Raw genomic sequence first — 26,672 nt, forward strand, 5'->3', positions numbered from 1 at the left:
ACCAGCACCCCCAGGTACTTTTCCTCCAGGCAGCTTTCCAGCCACTCTTCCCCAGCCTGTAGCACTGCATGGGGTTGTTGTGACCTAAGTGCCAGACCTGGCACTGAGCCCGGTTGAATCTCATACCATTGGCCTCAGCCCATCAGTCCAGCCTGTCCAGATCCCTCTGCAGAGCCTTCCTACTCTCAAGCAGATCAACACTTCCACCCAGCTTGGTGTCATCTGCAAACATACTGAGGGTGCACTCAATCCCCTTCTCCACATCACTGATAAAGATATTAAACAGAACTGGCCCCAATACTGAGCCCTGGGGAACACCACTTGTGACTGGCTGCCAACTGTATTTAACTCCATTCTCCACCACTCTTTGGGCTCAACCACCCAGACAGTTTTTCACCTAGTGCAGAGTACACCCATCCAGGCCATGACCAGCCAAGTTTCTCCAGGAAAATGCAGTGGGAAATGGTGTCAAAGACTTTACTAAGGTCCAGGTAGACAACATCCACAGCCTTTCCCTCATCCACTGAGTGCGTCAGCTTGTCATAGAAGGAGATCAGGTTTGTCAAGCAGGACCTGCCATTCCTAACCCCATGCTGACTGGGCCTGATCCCTCACTTGTTCTGTATGTGCCACGTGGTGGCACTCAAGATTGTCTGCTTCATAACATTAGCTAGCACTGAGGGCAGGCTGACAGGTCTGTAGTTCCCCAGATCCTCCTTCTAAGCCCTTCTTGTAAATAGGCATCACATTTACTAACCTCAACTCAAAACCTTCAAACTCTTATTATATGTTTTGAAGAAATGCTCACCCATTGCTCATATCCATCGGCGGCCAAGCTTGAAGCAGTAAAACCAAGTGCTGAAACTCGGATGGACTGTGACTAGACTCCAGAAGTTCCAGGAAGAGATCATACCTCTTTTCTTCATTTTCAATATCTTTTATCTCTACCTGGAAAAAAAAACGCAAAACAACAAAACACTCAAATGATTTTTTTGTTGGTGGTGGTTTTTTTAAGATATCAATTATTTAAAAGCAATTAGCAAACTATCTGTAAGGACATCACTGTTTTAAAACAATGTAGGAACACAGTGAACGTAATTTCCCCAGAAACAGTTTCTTGCCTTGCTTTTTCAATTACATACAAATAAAGCAGAAGAGTACACAAATGATGGGGAATGACTTAGGTGTACGTTCCTAAAACAATATACCCCACACAAGTACATTCATTGATTAGTTCTGAGGATCTTATGTCTGTGATTCTTCAAACAACCAAAAATTCCTTTTAAGTTTCCTCTTCTAAACATACAGACATATACACACACATATTTTTAAAGAATGAGTATGTCTAGTGCTTCCCTTTCTCACCTGAGAAAATTCAAGTTTTATCTGAATTTACAGCACCTAATCTTTTCTCCCATAGGGAAGAGCCCTGAAAGAGGATTCTAAATTAATTTACTCAGCAAAGAACACTTGCTGACAAGCACTGTAATATTTCTCTGTATAGGTGTTTGAACCTAAGAAAAACAAAAACCCATACCCCATCAGCCAGCCACCAGACAACTTATCTCAGAAAAAGTGTCCATCTAAGTTTAAAAGCTGCAGCTTCTGCCAGAACTTGAAATCAATTCAGTTGATGACAGGTTCTTTTACAGATAATTATTGCTTGCAGTCTGCATGGTAAAAAAGTGCAAGGTAAAAGGTCTGACTGTTGAAGGAAGGTTGCTATAAATGAGAACCAACTTGCTACTAAATGAGAAGCAGCTTCTGCTTAACAGTTTGGCTATCACACTAGGAGGGCTTTCACAAATGGAATAGGTAATCACTGTTTATTTGACATACAAAAGTGCTTGGGAGTTTAAAAATAATCTGTTACAATAACAAGGTAGCTTACTCTGTGTTATTAACACATTCTAACGCTGAAATGTTCTTTCAAAGTTTAAAAAGTTCCAGAATATCATACACTTCAGTTTCATCTTATAATTCTGCTGAAGATACACAGCATTAACTGTTAACTTTTCTGTTTCAGTCCAAGAAGTTCTAAGACATCAAACATGGACAAAGTTTTCCTTACTTCTGCGGCTACTCTGAAAGATTACAGATCACATTCCCATCTTTTGAAAGTAACTCTGATACATCAAGGCCAAATTTTTGAAAAGAGGTTGGAAAACAAAGATTACTGATGCATTTATTGAGTTGCCTACATAATTTGTGACTTCAAAATATTTAGCGTTGAAAAACTGTTTGCTTCTGTCTCCAGAGTACATCTGAAAGGACTGTATACTAAAACATTTTAGAGAGTGAAGAAATGTTTCTGAGATCTGTCCATTTAAAATACTTCCCTGTTCTGCAAATGTCACACAGCACATATCTGTTACCCACTTGCAATAACCCTACATTCCATCTATACTTGTTAATACAAAACATTGCAATCCTCAATATTTAAATCACAAGGCTGAACAGAGAAGGGAGAACAAGAAAGGGTAAAAGGGACATAAGATATGTTAACCTCTAAGGATCAAAAACATTTTGCAATTTAGTAAATGATGTACTATATAGATGAGAGAAGCCCTCTGATTACTTCATCTGTCCCCAAACTCCTTTTTCAGGCAACTAGCTCTTTAAATATTTAAACCAAGTAACTAGCATTCTGGATAGTCCATTGAGTATATTTTAGTATATCTGCATAAACAGCACGTTACTTCAAAACACAGACTAAAGCAGATCTAATGATAATCATAAAAATGGCAAGAAATGGCGCAGACAATATTAATAGATGAGAAAAGCTGTCACAGAAATTAAGCTATTAGTAGCAGAAGGTAGATGAGAGTAGAGGTAGATCAGACATCCTATTCAACATAACTGAATTCCAGTAATTCTGCCTAATAATGCATCTATACAGACTTGGGTTCACTTTTTTTTTTAATGAGGTTAATTAATCTAACATTATAATCTTGCATTTTGGACAGCTGGATCCTTGCAACATGATTGCTCATAACAAAACACATTAATATGTTTGAAGTAAATTGGAAGAATTAACCTTTTATTCTCAAACATGGGGTGCATTTCTGCAATATTTCTTTCTATAATGGCCTTTTTTCAAGTCACCTACATTTCCCACTAAAAGTAATAAAGTGAACTTTCTACAATATTAATTACTTACAGTTTTTAAAGTAAACTATTGAAAACTCAGGGGGTTTTATGTTTTTTTAAATAGACTTCACTTCCACCTACTGTGAAATAGTTGAGATTATAAAGCTGCAACATAGTGTGTAAGTATGCATGCTTTTAAGAGCGCATGCGGTGATCTAAAATTGCAGCTCTAAAGATAGAGGAAACGGAAGTTTAATGACTTCATAGAATCACAAAATCCTTTAGGGTGGAAAAGACCTTTAAGATCAGTGGGTCCAGCTGTAGGCCTAGTACTGCCAATTCCACCACTAAACCATGTCCTTAAGTGCCACATCTACGTCTTTTAAATACCTCCAGGGGTGGGTAACTCAACCACTTCCCTGGGCAGCCTGTTCATGTGCTTGACAACCCTTTCCAGGAAGAAATGTGTCCCAATATCCAATCTAAACCTCCCATGGAAAAACTTCAAGCTGTTTCCTCTTGTCTTATCACTTATTACCTCAGAGTAATAAGCTACAACAAAACAATACACATAGGAATAAGTTTCTTAAAATTTATATTTACTACACTTATATATGTGTGTGTGGGTATGTATGTGTGTGTGTATATATACACACATGCATACACAGAGAACATGTTTTCCTCTGTATTGTCTCTTTCTGAGGCTGAGGGAGAGCATGGTGAGGAAGCAGCCACCTCTCACAGCAGAAACAGATCACACTGTGTTAAAAGGTAGAAATTTCATCTTAACAGAGGTAAAAGCTAGCTGAGATGAAGTTGCCAAGGCTAGTCAAGCCTACTGTTAGCTGTAACAACACAGCAAAAAGATTAAAAATTCTACTTTTAATTGAACGTTCTTTGTAGTGACTCTGAATGATCGATTCAGATGACTGAATGTTGTAGAAATGCTGTGCCTTGTTGCATGCATTACAAGTATGATCATATCTAAACCCATGGTAATGGGATAATACTACTTCAGCTTCCCCCTCCCCCCCCTTTTTTTTAAAAAAAACAAAACCCGAAAACATCCCTCTAAACCACTCAAAGATTAATCATGCAAAGAAAACTTGCCATGAACTGCTCGGAGCCCTGATAGCACAAGTGCCTGTAAAGAAGAATCTGTCACTAAACAGAATAATAAGGCCCATATCCAGGCAGCGAGGAGTACGCTTGAACTTCAGATGATCCCAAAGGAATATGAAAAAAAAAAAGAAAAAAGAAAAGAAACAAGGAAAAAGAAAGCAAGGACTTTCAGTCTTAACAACAGATTTTCTCCATTCTGTCTTGATTTTCCCTAGTTTCATGACTTCTCTTTGGCAGCGGAACACAGCTGCCTTCATGCTTTTCATTAAAATAAAAGGCTGCATAAATATTTACCACAATGGGAAAGCCAATTAGGCAAATTAATTTCAGAAATTATACTTATGATAGATTATAAAACAAAATACAAATTAACTAAAATCAAACCTTATGTTAGACTGTTAAAATACATGATTTCATTATCGAGGGACTACATATGTTTAAAATCAAGAATATGCAACATCTGCATATGCTCATGTTCCTTAAAAAAATATTCAGAAAATTCACAAAGCAACATACAGGCTACACAAACAGCACTGAGTGTTCCTTAAAACTACATTTCATACTACTAGCTGTCTGAACCCATACAAACTCCACTTAATATGTTCTCCTCATCAGCACTTGGCTTTTACATCTTTTACTAGTTTCTTCTGTTACTAGGTACCAGTGGTTAGCATGGCTCTTAAAAGAGTTCTGACTCATCCCATATTATCTCTGCTTAATAATGACAAAAATTAGTCCACCTTTCTCAAATATTGATCAAGACAGAAAATTAACCACAGTTCTGAATGGGAATGCAGACTGCAGCTACAGGCTGTGGCAGCTATGGTATGTCAGAAGTCAGATTTTATTTTTATCTAAGATATATTATTTTGAGTGTCTTTGAGCATGGCCACACAATATACTTCATTGAATTACATGATTTTAGACATCAAACCAGCTATTTTTCATCAAGTAGTTATGGCCTGCTTACCAGTTGCAGAGACTTGACATGGTGTATGTTCAATCAATCATTTTTACAGGGACAGTCTTGAACTACTGTGTTGAAAAAATTATTGCTGGAGTTCAGTTATTTATCAAAAAATTGGCCAAAATATCTCAGTTCTGACATCATTTTGCTAGTAAGAAGTTACTTCACACAAGATTCCCACAAGTTTTTTTAAAACATTTGGTTGTATATACAAAACGTGAATTATATTGCAAGGGTGCTATTACTGCTAAAGTATAAATAAAAAGAGGGATCTGGCAGTTGGTTGAGATACTTGTAGCCTCTTCAAGAGTACATTGTCTGAGCACTAACATACCCTTCATCTGACTGGCCATCCTGAGCGAACTTGAAAGGCATTTTCTCTGTATCCATGTAAAACCCCAAGCTGTTCTGCCTGATGATAGAAACTTTAGAACACTTACACAGTTCTCTTCTATCACAGATTAAATCCTATTATATGCCCAAGATGTTGAAACCAACATGCTTTATCCACTTCCAACGCACAAAGATCTGACTCATCATCTTGTTCTGTAGTTCTGTTATTGCTTTATAGATACTCATTGCATATGACACACAAAAGAGTCCAAACAAAGTCCCTCAAAAGTTTGTTCTGCACCTTTTAAAAATCTAGAATTTTATAAAAAATATAACATGATACACTTGAAGAATGATAAGGTTAAATAAAGCCCTGGACATCATACAGGACTGATAACGAAAACCTTTGGTATGGCAGTATGCAAGATCAGTTGTTTAGTTCCGTACGTTATCTCACCCTTGAAATTGAAGTTAGTTTAAAATCAGTATTTACAGCAACCATGGAATACTGCTGTATCTAAATTGTGTCCCTGAGGCATAGATAGCCACTATATAATTTTCTCCTGATCCTAAAGGATGGAGACATCTGATAAGAGCTGTAAATGCTTTATTGCTAAAGCTACATAATTTGAGAATCTGGTGCTGACCAACTTGGCTGATAACTTCAAGAGTTTTGTTTAAAAAATGGAAATGCCAGTAAAAAGATTCAGCCAATCCAATCCTGTCCTTCCTCTGATTTAAAATACAAAAGATTACCTATTTACATATGAGAATGGTGAGCAGGAAAACTAACAAAGACAGACCTCTACCTCCGCCTGCACAATGAAATCTGTTTCGCAAATTATGTCTTTACTGCCTGTGACATGGCAAAGCCGTTGTTTTCATCAACAGATTTTGTTCACTACTAATGTTTTATGGAAGTAATTGATAAGGGTGTTTGTAACCAAAGAATTGAGATGTAGAAATCAGAGAAATCTTTTCCTTCATTGTAATTGTTTCGTTATTGAGAAAAGCTATATCCGTGCTTAAAAGCAGCTCTCTATATTAAAGGCAGAGACAGTTGTTTTCAAGAGCTGCAACCAAAAACCTACTGATTTACATGATTATAAAATTCATTTTATTACATCCACCAGATTGTAAATGTAAATATTTCAAAATATGTTCATGTTCATCACTGCAGCATAAATTTGAATTAATATCGCATTGAAAATAGAAACACTAAGCAGGCATTTGAGTAGTCCCTTATTGCTACGATACATTTTCAGTTTGTCAGGACTCCCTTGTAAAATGCACTACATTGTTATTTATCTCCCTCCCACCCAAGTTCTCGTGGTAGAGAATTCATCTATGCTGCATTTTAAAATAATAGGCAGATCTGACATGAAAGATTTTATTCAGCTTCAAGATAGGGAATGCTGATGCTAAAACTTGCTTCCACACATTATACAGGGCTTAACATGGGTTATAAATGATGACTGAAAGACTTATAACAATTTGATTGAATCTCTCTAATTGACATCTTGGTGTGCCGTTCATGGTAAAAAAAAATACAAGAGTCTTGCCTTAAGGAATCTACAATCTAATTAGGTAAATCAGCAAAGACAATACTGCCCTTCCTACACGAACAGGCCAGTCAGGGTCAGTCACTGAAGAAACTGTTCCTCACAATTTTGTGGTCAACCTGTAGTCTGTTGTTCCCTATTCTGCTGGTATCTGTGCAGCTACTGAAACGTCTGCATGAGCATAAGTTACTGAAGCCTACTTCAAGTACAAGGCTGCAAAGTTAAAAGCTTGTTACAAAAGACATACAAAATTACAGACTAACAAATAGATATTTAGAAGTTATTTACTCCCAATATGAACATAAATGTGAAAAATCACCAGTAAACCCAAGTAGCTACTGACCCTGCAAAGATAAGATTAGGAGTTTTTAAAGGCTATTATTTATTTCATTCTCTTCAAACTGCTTCAAGATGCTCGACTTCCTATCAACTTTGATGTTAGACCCATTATATACTTGTGAAACAAAGCAAAACTGTAAGTACATATTGAGACATCTTATTCAAGACCTTTACATCCCAGAGCAACAGTAAACCCTTTTTTAAGGCAAAACCATAAGTGCTGTACTCCCCAATACACTGTCAGCACCCCATTACTTCTAAAGCAGGGTTTCTTTAAAAAGAAAACTTTTAAGTTGTAATTGAGAGGAAAATCTGCAAAGACACACAACAGGGTCAGGCAGGGGAGAGTAGTGAAAGGCCTGGAAAAACAAACCACCGTGTCATTCAGCCACCTATCTACCAGTATATGGGCAAGTGCACATAGAAAGAAAAGTCAAGAGTAACCACGAGAGCACAGCTGCAAGGTTAGGTATGGACAGTTTGAGATACCTGGTTAAAGGCAGGTCAGGAGGAGACCATGCATACAGGCAGACAGAAGAGGTTAAAAACCAGTGAACTAATCTGTTTTGTCAGGCTTACACTGGAAACTGGAGATCCCGAGAAAAAAGAAAAGTGGGGAATTACTACTCTTTCTCCTCACTTTTTCTCCCTCGCTATATTTATAGTCTCATTCTCCAAAGTTTAATAAGAGATTTTAGTGCTGGAAGAAGACATTATTACAATCTGTTCTGATAATCTACATATCTCTGTGCATAATTTTACCCAATACTTTTTCATTAAAATTGTAACTTCTGTTTAGAGCTAGAATGCTTCCTAATAGACGTAGTCTTTTGACTTAAGTAAACAAGTTTAAGGTGTCACCAAGTTCAGTACCTTTCTGGCAAATTATTCCTACCTATCAATCAAAAAGTAAATCTTCCTTATTTGATTTTATTAAGATTTCACTTACTTGATCTTGTCACAGTAACACCTGAATTTACAGCTTGTCTACACAGAATTGTTTCCAATTCTTATTCCTAATTTAACCTCCTCTGACCACCCACAGATGAGGGCAATATCGAAGTTTCATATGTACTTTTCCTTTTCCTACTCTTCTTCCACATCTGATTTTTTGGCTACTGTTGAACACAGAATACCAAGCTGGATTGGACCTTGATCTGAATTAGCATTGACATTTTTATATACTCAAACACTACTTAAAATTTACATTATGAAAACATACTGGGACCACAATATTTCATTATATGCAGTTTCCAAGTGGAATTGGGGGACTAGAGGGACTCAAGTAAGCTTAAAATTTTCCATATGTGAAACATGTACTCTCACAAGGTAGCTGAATAGGAGTCAAGGGGTCAAGCTAAACTTGCTTCTCAAAGACATATTTTAAAGACTTCATCTCAAACTTAGTATCTCCTTGAAGTTCTTTCCCCAGTTTTTATAGAAAATTGGAAGTTTAAACAATAACGTGATGTAGTACCTTTCACTCTGTGTCCTAGCACTATATTGCCATGAACAGAGTTAAAAGCAATTAAGAATAGTTTAAAGAACACATTCATGCAGCACTAGGTTTTATATACTTTAAATATTCACAATGTTTTAGAATTAAATTCAAAAGATTTCCTAGAAAAAGGAACACTGCCAAATGACTATGATGAGACACTGACAAACTGCTGCTTTACTGATCATTAAATCTCAGTACCGCGCTTCCTATTTTTGGAAAGCCTTTTTTGTAAAGCTGATAAGAAATTTTACTTTTAAGAAAAATCACAGAAAGCTGTGGTTTAGATTAAAAGTGTTAGTTTATTCACACCACTGCTGGATAAGAAAAGTGCAATTTGAAGACTGCATACATACAAGTAAATTGTAAACCTTCAAGTTCAAAGATTTCTTGTGCACTAAATTCCATAACAAAAGAGAAAAAATGTATGCCAATGTGTCATTCGAGATGTCCATCTTTCCTTTAGCACAGATGACTTTTACTTTCTCAGAAATGTATTCCAAATATATTCACCCACCCACCCCCCTCCCCCCCATGGCAGAGGAACCTGTCAGTTCTAAATGAGACTTTTTCATCTTACTTTCTCCATCTGCCCGAATTTACATGTGGATAATCCTACTCTCAAACCATTTTAGAACTTGGTAAACGGAAACTTAAATGGTAGTAAGTCACAGCTGAGACATGGCAACTTTTAAAAAACTGTTCTACTGGTCTCACAAATGCTCCCATACAATGATGGCCGTTAGTTCTATTATATGAAAAGACACCGTAGGAAAAAACACAATCTGGTTTGCAGCCTACCAATGCTGCAGATTAAACTCCTTTGCTTGAAAGATGCCTTTATGAAGCTATGCTTATGGATTTATCCCAGTTAATAAAAAGCAACACCTTTGTTAAGGAATATTCACTTTTAAAAAAACACCAACAACACACCAAAACCAACAAAACCCCACCACATTCAAAGTACTGTTGATTTACATTACTAGGGGGGATATAAGCTGAGACAGTGATGTAAAGGCTGTCTCACATCACCCCTTCATCTGAGTTTAAGACCAACAAGAAGACAGCAGTTCATGGTGGAACATAGTCCAAGTTCTCAACTCACAAAGAGAACACGGGTTGATATGATCTAGACTTCGGAAAAAACAGCCACTGCCTGGCAGACCAGAAGGAAGAGTCTGCTATCAAAACAACAATCTTAGAGCAACCAATACAAAATTAAAACTGAAGTCAAGGGTTTTGCCTTACAAATTCAGTGTTCACAACCCACAGCTTCTACCCAAAAGGAGAGATCACACTGATGCCAGGCTTTCTTGCACTTTCCCCAAAGCTGGACTTCACAAATTAAAAATTACTGTGAATATGAGTGCCGACCATATATGAATGCCTGCTGCACACAGATACTAAAGGGATGTGCATAATCTCACAGGTCAAATCCTACTCAAACTGAAGCCAGTGAACAGGATAAGCAAGTTAAGGGATTCAAGTTTAGAAACAAATCAACCAGAAGCCTACTGGTGATGAATTAAACAAAGGTTCAGCCACATCTTGAGTTGCCTGTCTTGCAGAAATACCCAATAACTTTTTTCTTCGGAACCGATTTATGTATTGTTTAACTCCTTATCTGCTTGATAGGTAGCTCAGTAACACTAAGAAATGCATGTAGATTCAATAAACACAAACACGTTGCCTAACGCACAAAAATGCGTAACTCGCGTGGAAAGTAAAATCCATTCATTTGTATTCTGCAGGAGACTATGTCCTAATCTGCAAACACATTTTAGTACAGAAAAAAACCTCTGAAGACTGTATATAGATATTGATAGAGAGATAAGGGCAAATGAAAAAATTATGCTTTTGAAAGATTTATGTATCTAGCCAGCTAGAACTGAAAGAGACAGGATTAACATACATGTAATTTACAAAGGATATTGATGAGGTGTCAGTTAATAGGTAACAATTTGGATCTATGTAAATCATGCCTAAAACTAACATCTGTGCAACAATGGGGACTTAAAACCATGTAAGTCATTTTACTTGTATGCGCCAGCTACTATTCACTGTTTCATATTTCTTATCTATGTATAATATAGATACTTCACACTTAGGACAGAAAAGACTGTTGGAAGATGCAGATTGGAAATGACAATATTTTAATCCTTAAATATTACTTCTAACTTTAAGCTGTGAAATTAGTGTCAGCCATTTCCCTCTATACCTTATGCAAGTGGCTCTTCATTTTACCTTTTCTGATCATCACTACCATCAAGCAGCAGTGCATACACAAGCTCCCAGTATTGAGGTGAATGTATAATTGTCTTGGTAATAAAAGTCTGCAATTTTGCTAACTGAGGGAAAATGATTTTAAAAGCTGTTTTTCATGTAAATGAAAATTTGTCAAAAAACAATCTTTCCAAAATGACATCCTGCAGATACGACAAAACTGACAAGGTAAAAGATAAATTTTTAGAAAGAACAACTCGGAATATACTAATATACTCTTTTAGGAACAATGAGTTGTTGATGTGGACTCCAGTTTTAAATATTATTTCAGTACTACTATTTTCAGGGAAAAAAAAAAAAAGAAAAGAGAAATTTTTATGAAAAGTTCCTCCAGTGTCTATCCATATTTATGACCTATGCCAGGAGCACTTAAAGTACCAGGTAGATGGATCCCACAGAATAATTTAAGCTGTAAAAAATGAAATAAACGAGAAGCTCTATTGCAGCCATAAAAATAATCAAAGGTAGGCAGCATCATGCAATGGCATTACGTAAGCACTGCAATTGGTGGTTTTCTTCTTAATTTGATGTAGTGAGAATCCCAGCCACAGCCATCATAGATGAGTCCTTATGTAATAATAGCAAAAATATGGAAAACCCCCTCACACTCTCAATCAACATGACCTATCAGAAATTACTATGAAGAACTACTTTAAGAATACTGAGAGGGGCTCCTCAGATATGCACAGTTTACAGACCTCTGAATAGGAAGCATCAGCTAGCAAGATGGTTGATGGAACAAGGTAAGACTTTTTTTTAAAAAAAAGGATATCAACTGAATGTCACAGTTATTAATACAAAATATTGAGATATTAACAAAATAATGCCTAAACCCCCTCCCCAGTTTTACAATTTATTTATTTTTTTAAAGGCTTTTAACAACATTCCTGACTAGAAAACTCTTAAGACCTTTATCCGCTAACAGGAACAAAACCAAAAAGCACAAACAAAAAACCCTGGTTATAATCAAATGATAAAGGTAAAAAGTAGAATTTATCAGCATTTTATGACTGCTTCTTTGCTTATATAAATTAAATGATGGTTTTGGAGCACTGCAAGCATAGAACAGATAATACTGCACACAAATAAGCTACATTATGTTTGTCAAGGACACTGTAAAAAGAAACCTCTGATCGACCTAAAAAAAAAGAAAATTCTAGGATTAGTAAATATGATGGCAAATAAAATGTAACAATGGTAAAGTCTTCACATTTTAAGCTATGCTAAATTAGTCTCACCAAGTCAAAACAAGATCCTGAGCCTCACTGAATGAAAGTCAGAGACCTCTGGTTAAAATACAGCTGAAGTCAAGAGAGCAATCAAGGTGTTGGGAATGCACAAGCATAGACTGTTCATTTCCACACAAACATCACATTCCTTTCTCTCATTACCTCCTTTCAGGAGGTATACTGCATATCACAGTGGGCTCCAAGATAGAGGGGAGAATAGTTACAGAGGCAGAAAACACTGTGGATGAGGTAACGTGACTAGAATTGTTTGCTTAAACTGACTAAACCACAGAATAAGGAAAAAACTGATGAAGTACACAGAACAGAGCAGGGACTTTGATTTTCTGGCTTTTACTATCCTATAAAACATAGAACGCCACCACATACCAAATCACATAAAGAGGTTAAAAATATAAATCCTTCTATAAAGTTTTGGCACGTTTGGCATTCAATGCTGTATGGCGCACCAATGCCACAAATGTAGCAAGACACACTCAAGGCTGAATCACAGTTCATATAGTTTCTTTGCAACATAATAATAGAACTTGGAATACATCTCTAATGAGCTCTTAATTTCTCTGAAACTGAAATAAAAGCAGAATATGCAAAGTCTAAACCATGGTCCACTTATACCTTTAGTACAAAAGGCCTAATACAGAAAGTGACTTATCCTCCATGAATCCACTCCAGAGCACTATCTTCCTCTGAAGCCACTACTGCTAGTCACAGAATACCACAGTACCCAGGGCTCACATTCAAAACCATCATGTTCATTCAGGCTCTGCTGCTTTCCTCTCCACTTTGTCTTATCTATTTTACTTGTGTAGTTAATGAAAAATATTTCATTTGCATCTTAAAGTATTTAATTAATCATACATGCTACAATTTATGTTCCCAGAAAAAATACAATTCACGTGTTCTCATACGGATAAATTGCATCTTCAAGGAACGGAAATTAGTGTTTTAAAATATTAATTAAAACTGAAATTAAATTTCTTAAACTTAATTTTTATGCATTACTAGCAGAGACACAATGTCTCTAGAATTATAAACAACATCGTAACAAATTTACTCAAAGTTGATAGAACCATAAATCTTTCTTCTAATTAAGCATTTTTCACAAATTAAAGATGGCTGAGGATTAAACAGATACAGCTCCTTCACATGTATTTTACCAGATCAAGCTAAATACAGGTCATTGTTACTCAGTAAATGACTTCAGCAAAATTGACTTGGGAATTGTTAAATTTCACTGCGCTTTCCAAGCCCTTAGGTTTAAATCTCTCTGACACAAGCAGAGGCAATGGGAAAAAGTTGAAAATCACTGGACATTGACTTATTCCTGTTGAAACCTTTCTTTATGAAGTCATATGAAGATACACATTTTTCATATACTGGGGGAAGAGGACCAAAAGAGCAATGGAGGCTTGACAGCCATACCCAAGTTGTCAGAAACTCATTATGTTAAATGTAGACATTACTAAGGTTGCTAAGACACATAAAACTCGCATATGGCATACATAAATTGCCTATATGAAGGAAGGGTAAATGTACATATGACATACACAACACATACAAATTAATCTGGCAAATTTTCAAAGCTAAACTTTACAAAGAAAAAAACCCACAGATACAATAAGAAAGGTGCTTAAAGTTACAGTCTTAAATTTGTATTAGATATCCCTTCCAGTTTTCAAAAACACTTAGCCCTCAGCAGCTCTGTATACCCCAAGATAATGAAAAAAACGTAACATAACAACATGAGGGGAAAGGCTAAATGAGATTAGCTTCTCTAAATGACAAAGCTATTTGCATGTAAGTAGCATGCAACTAGCAATTACATTTTGCATTTGCATATAATAAACAATCCTTTTAAGATGAGAAGCTTCAGAAATACTAACTTTTTACCTTTAACTAACCCCTGGTTTACCTACAAAATCTTTACCAGTGCCGCTGTAACTTCCTTGGGCAAAACTCTAACTCTTATTACTGTAACTTATATCTGCAAGTGGTCACTGAACTGAACTACTACATACACACACATAACCTGTTAGTTGATACCTTACTTACACCAGTGCTGTGAGACATTACAGAAGATATTTTTATATATTATGTGAAAACAAATGGATTTCCTATCTTAGATGAATAAAGCTAAAATTTGAGATGAACATTCTATAGCATGTTTTTCTCCCTCCCCAACATTTTTGTAATATATAAATAAGTCAGTATTTTGACCCATATTTTTCATGCACCAATTAACTAGAAAATTACAGAACCTGAAGAGCTCAGATAAAACTCATCAAAGGGATTAAAACAACACATGCCTCCTTCCTCCAGTAGCGTGGGATGCTACTGGAATGTGAATTAAAGACTCTCAAGCCTTTGAAAAATGAGGATCCCTGAATTTTTAATTTTGTTAACTAATCATTAGAGAACTGGAAATTGCTGTGTTTCTGACTGTTTGATAGGTAGCTGCTTCTATAAAGTACATTTTTAATTTTGTAAGAGCTGGCCTGTTTCCCAGTAGTACATTGATTTGTGGGACCACTACTTACAGCACCTACAGCATAATTAAATATTAAGTCCCTCCTTGATGTATGCAAAGTCTGACTAAGAGGATTACTAGACACACTGAGGGTGGCTTTCACACATTTTCTGGTAATTGAACACTGCAATATCATTAAACTTATCTTTACTCAAAAAAAATCCACATTCATCCTTTATAATATCTGTTCTCGCTTTCTATGCCAAGGAATGGTAAAGGAAAAGAGGGAAACCCTCAAACCATGTAAAAAATCCCAAGCAAGTAAGGATAAAACAATCTGGAAGTAAGATAAGGGATAAATTTTTGAAATACTTGCAATTTAAAGTTCATGAAAAAAAACCCAACCAACACCCAAACCCAACAACCTTTAAATACATTCCTCTACAATCTAAAACCAGCATTCAATCCACCCCCCCTCTTTTTTTTTTTTCTTTTTAAATGTGGTTGGTTTTTTGTTGGTTTTTTTTTTACTACTTTGCTGGAGGAGAAAAAATGACCAAATTAATAAAGGTGTAGTGACACTAGAGAAATTGATACCTACAGACAAGGCAGACTGACACAGCAGTCTGAGCACGTGTTTGAAAGATGTAATGCCTTATGTTTACCTTCTGACCCTGCTTCACACAGGATTACAGAGCAAGCTGATCGGACTTTTAAATTGTGCTTCAACATCCCCTTCTGTAGAACAGGGCTGCTTTTGAAGCACCTGAAGCATTAACTTGCATGAAAAACTTGCTTAATTAATGCTTTGCCAAAAGCTCATATACAAATCTCTCTTTTCACTTTTCAACAGTCATGCAGCCACTGAATTCTGCAGGGTTCTTGTTTTACTAACATACCATGAAGGATTGTGAAATGTAGTTTTCAATATGCTATTTTCCCTGTTTGTTAATTCACAAAATAAGCAAAACTAATCATCAAATAAGGTCATCACTTGCTTTTTCTAATACCAACTTGTACACCAGCATTTGACATCAGCTGACTTTCAAAGAGAAAAAGAAAAAAAGAATAGTCTTAGTAGTGGGTCACTCATTTGTTTTCTTGGACATTCATGAAGAACTCTGAATTTCAATGACTGGTACCTAATGGACAAACCAATATGACTCTCCTGACTAAATCACACATAAGTTACCTAGCACAAAATATTCAATGAAAATAAAGGGTTCTGATCTAACACATTTAGCTTGAACTGACATTTAAAACAGAATAATTTTTAAATGTGTTCCAACAGGACACTGCATTCTGTAGCAGGAATTGGGGTGAAAAATCAATGATTTTTATGAATGTACTATAAGTACAGCTTTCACTATTGCTAAGCATGAAAACTACTTCTGAACTTAGCTAAATAATAAATACTATACACAGATAATTTTATATTACAATATAGTATAGACATTTAAATACAATCAGGTCTGAAAGGTTTGAGCTTATCTAGCATAGTACTTAAGCTTTTTACTACATGGCTTCTTGCACTACTTGCTTACTCATCAGAAAAAAAGTAAAGCATTGAAGCAATCGGCAACTCTGTGTTATGAGCAAATGGACTTCTGCTTATAGTCAGTACAAACTTCTTCCCTCACAAGAAACAGGTATGTTTTCCTGCCTGAAACTAGGAGTATTCTAAAAATCCACCACTTCAAGAGAGAGAAATTATTAGCTGACTATATGAAGGGACCAAAACAAGCTGGAAGATTGCACCAACAAGAATCACACCAGATTTAGCAACCATGCTGCACCTGGGACAGCACAGGTGGGGACAGCCAGGCTGGGGAGCAGCTCTGCTGAGAGGACCCTGAGGGTCCTGGAGGGCAGTAAGCAACGCATCAGCCAGAAGCATATGTCATGCATTCAAGTAATTCCTAAAACATCATGAGACAAAAGCAAATGGATGTGAGTTTCATGTTGAAAAGTTACACGCATTTTGACTTACCAAATTACAGGAGAAAATAAAAGTAATCTTATCTTACGTATTTTTCAAACAACTATAAGGAGTCTCACAAGCTTTCTGTCAAATACAGGTTCTTTTTCTGTCTTCTACAGACATGGCTGAAAGCTATTATCTACTTGTAACTTTTTTCTTTTAGACCTGAAATGCTTTTGGATTGGAAAGCAGGTCACAAGCAACACAAATACTGACAAAGGATTGAACTGAAGACGAAGAATCCAATCATAGACAGACACCTGAAGAGCAGTTGAAGAGTTAACTGCTGGTATTACCGTGAATGCAAGAGAAAAAGTAATTTCTAAAGCAAGCCAGAGATAAGCATTTTATTTTACTTTGAAGATTTTTATTAGGATTATTCCCTTGGATGATCTTAGCACAGTGAGTCACGACTGAAATACTGCTTTTGTTTTATATGAATATAAAACGGTTTTATGCATAGCTTTTTGAGGAAGTATTAGAAATATTATATTTTAGTTCTATAAGGTTGGCATTGGGGGAGAGGAGGCCTATAGGAAATGGATGAAAAGTAACTCTGCTTCTGAACACTTCTACAAGCAGCAAGTGATACTTAAATGATTTCAAAATGGCACAAGCTTCAAAGACAAGACTATACCTTCCTGTCTTCCTGTTAAGCCTTTAGTATATTTTCATAGTACTTAGAAATGTAGAACATCTAAAAATATGTATGTTGATATTAAGCACTTCACCAAAATGAGTCATAAAATCAAGCAGTTAAAATATTAATGAATAACCAGAGCCTTTTTTGCACATATGGAATTTTTAATATACTACTTGACAAATTCAAGCATTTTCGCTCCTGAGAACATTCACTAGATGATCCTTATTAGTCTTAGATCAACTTCTACACGTACTTAAAAAAATGAAAGACATTTTGTCACCCTTTGATTCAGAAAGAAAGTTAACCTGTTATAGTCTTTAAAACATGAACTAGAAGCACTCTGTCTTTCTTAGCTGGAAACAAACAGCTAAGAGTAACTTCTTTCATGAACAATTTGACCTTGTTTTTTTCTTGACTTTACACCAAAAAAAGACTTAAAACTATCACTTGGGCAGTTAAAGGTATGAGCTGGTTTTAAGCAACTATCTTTCAGTTACGTGCTGTCTCTTGGGTGACAACAGCAGACTATGAATGCATTCCCTATCAATCAAGCCTTTCCATTGAGAAAGTCCTTAAGGTTCCTACTACACGTTAATGGAATAATACTTAAAGACCACAGAAAAAAGAGACAGTGGTCAGTAACTATCATTCTGACTATAGTGTCACATAAAGAAGGAAGGTAAAACAGACAGAATAAATGGTCAGAAAAGAAAGATCATACAAAAACTGCAAAGTCAATGCTTGGACCTTCCAATGCAAGAAAATCATTAGTGTTTAATCAAGTTTGGTATTATGTACTTCTGATCCCAAAGAAAAGCTGAGATGTCCATTAACTTTACAGAACTTCAAAGAATCATAATGTATTAGAAACCTGACTCAAAAGGAAGGCAGGATTAGTTCCCATACCAACATCATGTATCACAATCATAAATTGCAAACCACCATTTCATCATATAATCCTTGCATAAAAACAGTCTTAAGCTAACATTTATAGCAATCAATATTAATACCTTTGTTTCAGGCCAGCAAGCTCTGAGAACAGCTTGTGTCCTGAAGTACACAAGTAGCTTGCTATCCTCATCACTGAGATGGAAGGCTTGCTCCAAAATTTGCAATACTCTGATGCGAGGCTTCACTGCTAAAGAGTCATCACCACAGAACGGTCTCAACCACTCCAGGAGGTCATCTGAAGAAACTACTTTCTCCCTGTAATTAAACAATACTGTGTTAAACAGTCCTTGGTAATCCTAATGAGAGCACTGCATGTATTTTCAAAGCTGTTAACAGGTACATTCAATGCATAACAAATACTTAACACTAGAAATGAAAGAGCTCACTTCTGTGAGACTGCAGAGAAACTAGCCTTTGTAAATCAGGTGCCTAAAGCTCAGTTGTGTAAGAACTTTTTTTGAACTTCAAATAACCATGTAATACCATAGAAATCCATCTATACAGTTACATATTCTCCCATATCTACCTTGCCTGCCAACTGTATCGTTGTGCTGGATTTCTGCACCTGAAAATGCAAGCCTTTCTATAGTGTCTGATCCTGATCAACGCCTGTACTTCCATGCCATATGACTTTATGGAAAACCACCTTGACTGCCTGCATTTTAAGTATGACATTTTAATATGTGATGCTTATTCATATTGCCATATATTTTCTTTCTTGCCTTACAAGTCCCTTCTTTAAACACCACATACACAAATTAGTTTCTCCTGATTGTAACTCTAGTAATTTCTTATTCTTTTTCTGGGCCATCTCTAGCCAGCTTGCTTTTTATATGTTATAGTATGATGATTAAAAATGCCCATAATCCCTAGAAAGGGGAGAAAAAAAAAAAAGCGCTGTTAAAATAAGGTTTTGAGGTTTTCTGACTTGGCTAATTAGAAAAATTAGAAAAACTCTTAATTAAATAATCTGATTCAAAAAGTATATTATATTGAATACATTCTAACTGTGTGAAAGCATTTACAGTTCAGATTACCATGAACTCACCAACCAGCGAGCAGCTGCAGACAGAATCATCTGTTCTGACCTTAGAGTCTATAAACTAGCATGTAACAAATCAGTAAATGCCATTCTGCTATCTTTCAGTATTATTTTAAACTAAAGCTAATTTTTTTTCTTAAAAAAACATTTCAAGAAAGTGGTTCCAGGTGGAGTGTGATTTATAACTAATGTTCCCTTATTTGTCTTAACAAGACAGATGGGAAAGTAGTATCAGACAGAAAACACCAATTTAACCTGTCTTACAGCCCTGAAATAATAAACATTGACAGCTTAGGTTTTCATATTACATGGATTTCAATTTTACTTAGGCTTTATATTGTCTGCTTGATGCTGTTAGCTCAGAACTTCAGCTAAATTAGACATGCCTCTGCTGAACAGGTGGCATTCAAACTGTAAATTAAAAGCTTGGGAATTAAGAGGACCTGCTGGAATATTTCAGTTTTGTAGAGCTCACATTTGATGTTTATATATGTTTTCCTGAGGGAAAGATTTATATTTTTTAAATGTAATAGCTGAGATTTAAGTCAACAAATAAGAACAAGTATTTAAATGAATGTAAGCTATCCCTTGTAATCACAATGACTTTCACTCCAGCTTATTGTTTCAGCAGTTAAATGTTGATGAAGTACACAAATAAACTCCAGAAAATTCACCTCAGAATAAAATAGTACTGACTCTCTGGTTCTACCTTAAATATTGCAAATGAGATTTACTGTAGATTTTGACATCAATTCAGTCTACTTCAGTACCTAATATTTAACTAATTTAATGTCAGTGGAGAAGCCTCCACACAATAGCGTAATTGTTTTTTGTGGCTAGCAGAGAGTATAGGGTTTTATTATTATTATCATCATACATGAGTTTATATGTCTGGAAAGAAAACTGTGTTGTTTTGTTGTGTTTTTTATTCTTTCTTGTCTTTAGTAGAAATGCAATGGAAAATGTCAGTGAGACATACAGACCATTATGTGACTCGAAATCAGAACACGGCCAAAACATGAGGGGGGGGGGGGGGGGGGGGGGAATATGCAGTGAAGCATCATACAGCATTTGTGGAATTGTTTCTGCACTATACCTTACAAATACTGACAAATTTACCTATCTAAATTCAGATATCTGAAAGTGAGTAATTATTATTTGTAATTTTACCTTCTAAACTAAAACAGAAGCAGTAAAGTACTCCTGGTAGATACACAGTCTGCAATAGTCACAGCAGAAGAAACATTTTCTCAAATCACCGTAATACATGCTTATCTAAATTTTATGTTCGTTGACTTAATGATCAAATAAAGGCTTCTGTCTTATCTAAATTTTATGTTCGTTGACTTAATGATCAAATAAAGGCTTCTGTCAGGGCTCATATTTTGAACCTGACGACAGACTGTTCCAGAATAAAGCCTCAGAAAATTAAGTGCAATCCCATTATATATAACCATGAAGAAAAATCATCCATATTCAGTATTGTACCTTCACTGCTTTCATGAGAAGCATCTTTCAAAGTCTTAACCAAAGAATCCATACAGGAAGTTCTTACCCTTTCTCCACACTTGCATGCACTGCAGAAATGATGCCTTCCAGGGTTCCAAGTGGATCTGTCACTGATGTAGATGAGTCACTGTTTCCACTGTTATGGGAAGACATAAAATTACCATTAAAATGGTCCTTGATATCGTATCCAATTCTACCCACTTCTAGGATTTACATGATTTGTTCAATAATTACAGCACTTTCCCTACTTAAGTGGTACCTTTATTTTTATGTCAAAGTAATGTGAGGAGCACCAAGAGCGGGAAAGAGAATTACTAAAAATACTTAAGTGAAACTTGAAAGAAAAAAGAATAACTAAAATGGAGCACTTCTAACACAGATGAGGTCAGCAAAATATACACATGTAGGCTTGTTAACTTAAAGATCTCATCAATATTGACTAAACAGATTAAAGGTTACACATAAATGTCACTGGCTTTTCTTTTCAAGTATCACTATTGGTTTAAACCAACTTGACTGTAACCTGAGTCAACAGAATCCTATCTGCTGATTCATCAGATGTCTTCCCCCCCATCCTCAGGTTTTATTTTTAGTTGGATCAACCAGGTTCATGATTACCAGAACAACAAAATTAAGAAGCATGGAGTACGTGGTCTGGAACAGCATGTGGGAAAGGAAAGGGTCAAATCACCCATGAAATGGCATCCACTATGCATGTGTAGGAATGGAAAAAATGTGAATTATGCTGCCTGTCACACATTCCAGTTACAATAAAGTGTTTTGCAGGTCAAAAGGTAGTAAATACTGGAAAAGAAACATTCTGGTAGGAAAAATAGTTTCACTCATAATGCAATGAAGTAACATTTTCTGCTAAGATTTTCAGCAAAAAAACCCTACAAAACTACAAAAACAACAGGTTTGCCCCTCTAGAGTTTGTCAATGCTGCATTAAAGAAAGAGAAAGAAAGGCAAAAAAAAAAAAAAAAAAAAAAAAGAAAGAAAAGAAAGAAAGAAAGAAAAAGTTCCAAAGTTAGTTTACTAAAGGTGACTCAAAAACCCAGGGATGAAGCGTATTTTCTCTACAGTTCATCAGTATATCAAAACTCTCCTGCTACTAAAAATGTCAGCCTCTTCCTATATGATCTCTTAATAAGAATGAATACATGCCCAGACTACCCTGACCGCTCTGTCTAAAGCCAAAAATACACTGCACAGCTGACAGGAATGTGTAAAACCAACTGCAATTACACAACTTTTTTGTCAAGTTATGAGAGTATTTATAATTCTGTCATTTATTACTTCAGTAAGATAAATAGATTGCCTAAAAGATTATTATACTCTATGGCATAGAGACCTGAATTTTTCTAAACTTTAACATCTTCCTGCATTCAGAACTTCTAACTTTTCTGGGTTTATTTTTATCTTAGATAGGAAACCAGCACTTCTGTGAACAACACTAGATTTAAGACCGTGTGACTCCACTCAGAACAGATGAAAGATCTGTTGCATGACGAAACCTTAGTATATTCATTGTACATTTATACTGCACTCATAAGTTTGAAGTAGGAGTAGAAAGTTCATAACACCTCCTTTTTCTCAAAAAATACTGTTATATATGAATATGATAGAATTGCCATTCTTAATACCAATACTATCATATGGCAGCTAAATAAATTTTAAAGGACTGAAGTTTAAATCTAAGTGTTTTCCTCAACATCTTCAGAATATTTGGAAACAAGCGAATTATAATTTATAGTACAGAAATATCCAGTATTTTAGACTCCTGAAAAGCCATGTGTGTCCAAAAGATAAAAATCTATTTTCACCAAGCACATAAAAAAAAGAAAGAAAAAAAAAGTGTATTTTTCACAGAAAAGGAAACTCGACAGAACTGAATGCACTGGGGGGGTGGGGGGGTGGGGAATGAATTACATTTTTCATTAAGATTACCAATGCTGCAGTAGTGTGAAAATGGTAGAAAGAACAGCAGTATTAAAGTAATCATTTTACACAAGCAGTACACAAGCAGCTACATGCATTAGGAGATGGTTTCAAACATGTTTTAAAATAAAACGAACTAAGAAAGTTTAAAATATGTTCCCAGACTGAAGACAGATATAAGCTTCTTCATCAACATTCTATTTACAGGACAGATTTAAATTTTCCTGTATTATTATGCTTTTTGTGGTTTTTTTTCAATTAAGTTTGTAATAAAAAGACATCTATAAAGGGCAATAACGACATCTTCAAAGAAAACTGGAATACGTACAAAGCTTGCATACTAAGAAGAGAATCATGATTGAAACAGAAAAGAATAGGACACTTGCTGCCTTCTAGTACTTAAAGGGGGCTTGTAGAAAGATGGGGACAAACATTTTAGCAGGACAAGGGGTAGATCGAAGTCGAGTTGGACAGGGCTCTGAGTAACCTGAGCTAGCTGAAGATGTCCCTGCTTGCTGCAGGGGGGCTGGACTAGGTGACCTTCAAAGGTCTCTTTCAACCCAAACTATTCTATGATTCTATGGACTACAGAAGTGGAGATCTTACAGCTCTTCTTACCCTAAATTATCTTTAGTATACATTAAGCAACTTCCATATCAAAGAGACTGCCCAGCAATACTTTTATTTTGGATATTGACAGTTTTGGACCTGCTCTTCAAAACGCCTTCATATCTCTCATTAGAAATGAAAGCCATTAGCTCCTATCACAATCAGGCTCTGAACATCTCAAAAACACTCAAGTCAAAAGAAACATACGTAAAATTAATGGGCATTTCTGAAAACAGAAAACCACTGTTTCAGACAATACATCTGTGAAACCAGTTTTCAAGTACAATACATATATGAACATTTACAGAAAGCTTCGATTTTGTTATACACAGGCAGGTACTATTCTACTAAGCAGGGGGAAAGCATAAAAAAGGTGAACACTAAGCAGGAAGTTACAGTTCTCTAGAACAAGAAATTATTTTTGAAAGAAATTTGCAAAGATTGAAAGCTAACACTCTTTTTTAAGCTTAATATTGCCTTTACTGCCTAATGGTTAGAGAAACCAAAACGAAATTACAGCTCACGAGACAAATAATCATGTCAAGTTTCTACAGATTGTTGCCTTGTTCTTTTCTTAATAATTAATGATTAGAAATAAGCAGCTACTAACAGAAACAAATATAATTAAGGAAGGATTAGTCTTCCACACAGATTATATGCTATTTTATGCATGTTCTAAGCAACAGAACAGGGTTCAGTGTTCACTTCAAAACTCCTAGGTATGAGTCTGGTGTAATTACACTGATAAAGGCTTATTTTGATTTCAGTACAGCTTCAGAAAAAGTGATGCATATTTAATCAAGTTCCTCAAACACAATAAAGTACAAAGAATGCTTGAAAGGAGAATAAATTAACTTCAACTAAATCTTTTAACCTAATTACAGTATCATTGAAAATACTTGATATAATCTTATTTCTCCAGCCTTATTTTCCTCTTTCCGTGTTTCCTGTAAATCTCAGGAAAATAAGAAAATAAAGTATCATTGGTATGAATGTTCAAAGCTGGGGAAAAAACTCATAATGCCAAACGATCATTTCAATCAGAAATATTATGCAATTATGATATCCAAGATACAAAATTAATCTGTATGACCCCTGCTCAAGTGAGATGAGATAGTAAAAAAAAAATGGCCTTTTTCCTTCGAAGTTAGCTACGCAGTCTAATAAAAGCTGGTTTTACCACCTTCATGAAACACTGGCCATTAAACAAGAACTCAATATTTCACCAAACCATTCTTGCTCACTGCCTGGTGAATACTTCCAAAATTCCAAGAAATGCTACATCCAGGTGAACACCTAAGATAAGGCATTTAGGAGCTGCAAATGAAGGAGGTCATAATTTCAACAGATGATCTGTCTTCCCTGACTAACAAACCATGAACTAGGTCATGGATCATGGAAAGTCTCTAGTGTGTCATGTGAGTAATCTCGGGTAATGGATTAAATTGAATCTTAAATAAGTCTAATCAGACTACCATCGTTACCAAAATTTTTTGCGTTTTTTTCACAAGTGCATGATTTCTACTGAAGAGGCAACTGATTTTTATTTATAGTAGCCGTTTCCATAGACAAACAAGGAAGTGCCCCATACAATATATGTATAAGTATGCAGATGTGCTCTGCTGGAGAGATTTTATACATACCACTGCAAGAGCTTCTACTTTGAATTTCATATGCCAGAATTAGAGAGTCAAGGAGATGAAATTAGTTAACAGAACTAGACAATACTGCTCCTGAAATCACAATATAAGTACATAATATTAGGCAAATAATTGTATTTTTTATTTAACAAGAAGTCTGGTTCTGAGAAGGTGTCAGAATCTAAGCCTGTGATACTGTATGCTGTTGAAAAATGAAGCCAAAAACTAACTTTTCTAATCTTTCATAAAAGCAATACTTCCTAGAAGGTTCTTCTGCAATAGTCAGTAAATATACTAGTAACAGAAGATCTTTTCCTGTGTTTGAAGGGGGGTTATAGTTATGAAACTGAAAGAAAAGATGCATATTTTCAATCACAGAAGCGGTGGATTGACGCTTGACTTTCAGGTGAAGCACTGACGCTACCATGATTTTTCACATCCATACAGGACTGTTTCACTTATAGATACAATACCTTAAGTCACATTCCCTGTCACCATAGCTACGGAAAATCCAAGTTCAGTGTTATAACCTTACAACTGCTACTGTGAAGGTTAATTGTCAAAGAAGGAATTTTCCAACTCTATTTCTTTCAAAACTATTGTATAAAACAGCCACATTGTATAACATATCAAAGCTCCAATAAACAAACCTGAAGAGTTTTCCCTTGAAATGTTTCATTTATTGAACAGTATTTTGTAATTCCAGGTACGCGTACAAGACTACTTCTTTAATTACCGTTTTTGCCTATTAACCTTGACATGCAAGTACTGGGCAAAATGTAGTTAATAAGTTTTCATTTGTATTATGTTCTAGCCTGAAAACTAACATCTGAGCATACAATAGACATGCATCCAGCTTTATTCACAGCAACCACATTAATACCAGCAGGCTTAAGAGATGCCAAGCAACAACCTTTCTTTTAATAGCCCCCTGTGTTTAGAGTGTTGCAACTTTATAATATTATCCTCTTACTGAAATTCATAATAGAGAGGATATTATTTCAAGTATTTTTTTTTTACTTCATGCTCTATCATTGTAGTAGAAAACTTTCCACAGGTTAGTATCTGTTCATTTAGCATAGATGACATGAAAGGATCTTCCCCTTCCCCACAAAGGAAAAACAAAATCAAACAACAAACAAAAAACCCCAACCAAACAACAAAAACACACAACCACATTAGGTCACATCACACACCAAATGATTTTATCTGAAGCCTTCAACTACTTCTCCCATCTTTGCCATTACAGTTTTCTCTACCAGGGAGACAGACATTCCCTTCTTTAGTGGAGAGTGCTGCATAGGAGTAATTGGTCATCATTTTAACCCCAGAACTTTAAATCAACTTGCCAACATTCCAGGCTTGCAATGCATATAAAGAACAAATATTTCAGTTCACAGGAAAATGTTGTTAAGCAGCAGAGTAGAAAGGAGAATTTTCATAGGTTTA

The 26,672-nt window shown here is 35.6% G+C and overlaps 1 protein-coding gene across 1 annotated transcript in view; it reads right to left on the reverse strand.

Annotated features, from left to right (window-relative positions):
* The window catches only part of NBAS (NBAS subunit of NRZ tethering complex), a 183,653-nt gene that overhangs the window by 20,918 nt on the left and 136,063 nt on the right, over positions 1–26,672 (reverse strand). The window contains exons 47-49 of the mRNA XM_056342886.1: positions 21,081–21,170; positions 18,543–18,738; positions 809–948 (exon numbers count right to left, since the gene is read on the reverse strand). Of these exons, the coding sequence (XP_056198861.1) occupies positions 809–948; positions 18,543–18,738; positions 21,081–21,170 (426 nt within the window). The remainder of the gene's footprint in view (positions 1–808; positions 949–18,542; positions 18,739–21,080; positions 21,171–26,672) is intronic.

The sequence above is a fragment of the Falco biarmicus genome, chromosome 6 (assembly GCF_023638135.1).
Source record: "Falco biarmicus isolate bFalBia1 chromosome 6, bFalBia1.pri, whole genome shotgun sequence".
Classification (NCBI taxonomy): Eukaryota; Metazoa; Chordata; class Aves; order Falconiformes; family Falconidae; genus Falco; species Falco biarmicus.